Genomic DNA, 4,273 nt, shown 5'->3' with positions numbered 1-4,273 from the left:
GGGCTTTTAACGGCTGTCACCGATAAGCCAGGGCAACGCCAAATCCAAACAGCAGAAATCCTGTAATCATAGTTCCGAATAGGTAGATGTCATCTACGTCCTCCACGGAAAGGGCTGCTAGGCACACGCCACGTCCATCGTGTAACCAGCTGCAACGTCCCGGCAGGACAGGCAGGTTCCCCCGAACCCAAGCTTCTCGTCGAGAAGACGGTGTCAATTTCGTTGAGAGACCAGTTGATCAGATGATCAGTTGATCGGTCCAAAGTTTTAGTTCGATGACCTCTCGAGGGACAGTTACAGGATGACCTCTAGAGGGACAGCTACAGGATGACCTCTAGAGGGACAGCTACAGGATGACCTCTAGAGGGACAGCCGCCACAGGATGACCTCTAGAGGGACAGCCGCCACAGGATGACCTCTAGAGGGACAGCTACAGGATGACCTCTAGAGGGACAGCTACAGGATGACCTCTAGAGGGACAGCTACAGGATGACCTCTAGAGGGACAGCTACAGGATGACCTCTAGAGGGACAGCTACAGGATGACCTCTAGAGGGACAGCCACAGGATGACCTCTAGAGGGACAGCTACAGGATGACCTCTAGAGGGACAGCTACAGGATGACCTCTAGAGGGACAGCTACAGGATGACCTCTAGAGGGACAGCTACAGGATGACCTCTAGAGGGACAGCCGCCACAGGATGACCTCTAGAGGGACAGCTACAGGATGACCTCTAGAGGGACAGCCACAGGATGACCTCTAGAGGGACAGCTACAGGATGACCTCTAGAGGGACAGCTGCCACAGGATGACCTCTAGAGGGACAGCCACAGGATGACCTCTAGAGGGACAGCTACAGGATGACCTCTAGAGGGACAGCTACAGGATGACCTCTAGAGGGACAGCCACAGGATGACCCCAGAGGACTGCTACAGGGATGACCTCTAGAGGGACAGCCACAGGATGACCTCTAGAGGGAGAGCTACAGGATGACCTCAGAGGGAGAGCTGAGCAGGATGACGATCTCCTCTCGAGGACAGCTACAGGATGACCTCTAGAGGACACAGGATGATCCTCTAGAGGGACAGCTACAGGATGACCTCTAGAGGGACAGTTACAGGAGGACCTCTAGAGGGAGATGCCAGCAGGATGACCTCTAGAGGACAGCTACAGGATGACCTCCCTCGAGGAGAGAGCTGAGGATGACCCCCTCGAGGAGAGCTACAGGATGACTCCCAGAGGGAGAGCCACAGGATGACCTCTGAGAGGACAGCTATGTGATGACCTCCTAGAGGAGAGCCAGGACGACCTCTAGAGGAGAGCTACAGTGATGACCCCCAGAGGAGAGCTGACAGGATACGACCTCTAGAGGGACAGCTGGCAGGATGACCTCTAGAGGATAGCTTAATAGAGATGACCTTCCTCAAGTGAGAGCTACTATGGATGACCTCTAGAGGAGAACACAGATGACCCTCAGAGGACAGTTACAGGATGACCTCTAGAGGGACAGCTACAGGATGACCTCTAGAGTGGAGAGCCATGGATGACTCCCAGAGGGACAGCTACAGGATGACCCCTAGAGGACAGCTACAGGAGTGGACCTCAGAGGGAGAGCTACAGGATGACCCCCAGGGAGAGCTATGATGACCTCTAGAGGAGAGCTGACAGGATGACCCCAGAGGGACAAAGCTACAGGATGACCTCTAGAGGGACAGCAGCCACAGGATAGATAGATGATAGATGTATATTTTATTGATCTCTGCAAGCGGAAATTACAGGCAGATCCAGGAAGATTACAGCATACAACATCGAGTGGGGAAGAGAGGAGAAAATAAAAACAACCCCAGAATATGCCCTAGAGGGGTACAGTGTGGGGAGCAGAAAAAACACCCCAGCTACAAAAGCACATACATCTAAACAAGACATGCAACATGAGGAAGGGGAGGGAGTAAACCAAAGACTGGGTGGTCAAGCTCCAGCCGAGGGGGGGCAGAAGGTAAATTGAAGCGAGACAGGCAGCCATCCGGGCAGCCCGCTAGAGCGCCCAGCAGACCACACTGGGGGCATAAAGCAGGGGAAGGGGTGGGATGGGGGAGAGGGTAGTGAATGCATATCAGTGTGTGTGTGTGGAAGTTCGTGTGAGTGGCCTGGCAAGTCGTCCTCCCCCAGGCCACAACAGACAGAGTTCTCAGTCCGCAAGATGGTCGCTACTATGGAGATAGCCATGAAATGTCCTGGGATACACCAACCACAGGTGTCTGTGATAGGGGAAGGGAATGAGAGAGGTTCTCACTTCAGCCGATCTTCAGGAGTTGTTGTTCCAGTAACGGCCCGGCCAAGTCCCGCTCTGCTGAGGGTTTGCCGAAAGGTGATAAGATTGGGATTTTTGGTCTTCCAGCAGCTACATCCAATTTGGCGCACCTACTATTCCGCACCACTTTCCTCCCATTTCCCAACAGGATTTCAACCGATCCACCTCGTCGGCAGCCTTAGGGGGCTTTTAACGGCTGTCACCGGAGCAAAGCCAGGGGCAACGCCAAATCCAAACAGCAGAAATCCTGTAATCATAGTTCCAATAGGTAGATGTCATCTACGCCCTCCACGGAAAGGGCCCATCGCGTAACCAGCTGCAACGTCCCGGCAGGACAGGCAGGTTCCCCGAACCCAAGCTTCCGAGAAGACGGTGTCAATTTCGCTGAGAGACCAGTTGATCAGATGATCAGTTGATCGTCCAAAGTTTTAGTTCGATGACCTCTCGAGGACAGTTACAGGATGACCTCAGAGGGATAGCTACAGGATGACCTCTGAGGGACAGCTACAGGATGACCTCTAGAGGACAGCCCACAGGATGACCTCTAGAGGACAGGCCACAGGATGACCTCTAGAGGGACAGCCACAGGATGACCCTAGAGGGACAGCTACAGGATGACCTCTAGAGGACAGCTACAGGATGACCTCTAGAGGGACAGCTACAGGATGACCCCTAGAGGGACAGCCACAGGATGACCTCAGACACCCTACAGGATGACCTCAGAGGGACAGCTGCCACAGGATGACCTCTAGAGGGACAGCCACAGGATGACCTCTAGAGGGACAGCTACAGGATGACCTCTAGAGGGACAGCTATGTGATGACCTCTAGAGGGACAATTGAGCAGGATGACCTCTAGAGGGACAGCTACAGGATGACCTCTAGAGGGACAGCCACAGGATGACCTCTAGAGGGACAGCTACAGGATGACCTCTAGAGGGACAACCACAGGATGACCTCTAGAGGGACAGCTGCCACAGGATGACCTCTAGAGGGACAGCCACAGGATGACCTCTAGAGGGACAGCTACAGGATGACCTCTAGAGGGACAGCCACAGGATGCGAAACCACTGGCCCTCACACATCAGACCATATGGACACTTTACACGTGTAGGGCCTTCTGAGACGTGTGTGTGTGTGTGTATGTATTCAATTCAGTGTATTGTGTATAGCCCAATATCACAAATTACACATGTGCCTTTACAGTCTGTACACATAGACATCCCTGACCTTTGACCTCACATCAGATCAGGAACAACTCACAAGAAAAAGAGAACAACCTTTCAGGGTATAACAGATATGTGTGTGTGTAGGTGTGTGTGTGTCGGTGTGTGTGTGTAGGTGTGTGTGTGTGTTACCTGACAGCACCAGCGCAGATAGAGGCTCCTTAATGATGACATGGTGGACAGGTAGCCCAACCCAGTGTCTGTGATCCGCACACACCTAGAAGTAACACAACAAGACACACACCTAAAGTTAACACAACAAGACACACACCTACAAGTAACACAACAAGACACACACCTACAGTTAACACAACAAGACACACACCTACAAGTAACACAACAAGACACACACCTACAAGTAACACAACAAGACACACACCTACAAGTAACACAACAAGACACACACCTAAAGTTAACACAACACACAGACCTAAAGCACACAATACACACTAAGTTAACACAACACGACCTAAAGTTAACACAACAAGACACACACCTACAGTTAACACAACACGACACACAATACAACACGACAGACCTAAAGTAATATTCTACAAGTTAACACACAACAAGACACACACATAGAAGTTAATACAACAAGACACAATTAATAACTAGTTAATAACACAACAAGACACACACCTAAGCAGTTAATATAACAAGACACACACCTAGATGTAATATACACAATTTATTACACACCTAACAGTTAATACAACAAGACACACGCCCATAAAG

At 51.3% G+C, this 4,273-nt stretch overlaps 1 protein-coding gene across 2 annotated transcripts in view; it reads right to left on the bottom strand.

Annotated features, from left to right (window-relative positions):
- The window catches only part of LOC130189057 (F-box/LRR-repeat protein 16-like), a 32,342-nt gene extending 28,595 nt beyond the window's left edge, over positions 1-3,747 (bottom strand). For both annotated transcript variants that reach the window (XM_056407696.1, XM_056407697.1), the window contains exon 1: positions 3,668-3,747. In XM_056407696.1, the coding sequence (XP_056263671.1) occupies positions 3,668-3,709 (42 nt within the window). In that variant the 5' untranslated portion in view covers positions 3,710-3,747. The remainder of the gene's footprint in view (positions 1-3,667) is intronic.
- Between the last annotated feature and the right edge of the window lie 526 nt (positions 3,748-4,273).

The sequence above is a fragment of the Pseudoliparis swirei genome, chromosome 23, assembly GCF_029220125.1.
Source record: "Pseudoliparis swirei isolate HS2019 ecotype Mariana Trench chromosome 23, NWPU_hadal_v1, whole genome shotgun sequence".
Taxonomy (NCBI): domain Eukaryota; kingdom Metazoa; phylum Chordata; class Actinopteri; order Perciformes; family Liparidae; genus Pseudoliparis; species Pseudoliparis swirei.
Note: the sequence above shows the minus strand (reverse complement) of the source record. Positions and strands in the feature narration are given on the sequence as shown.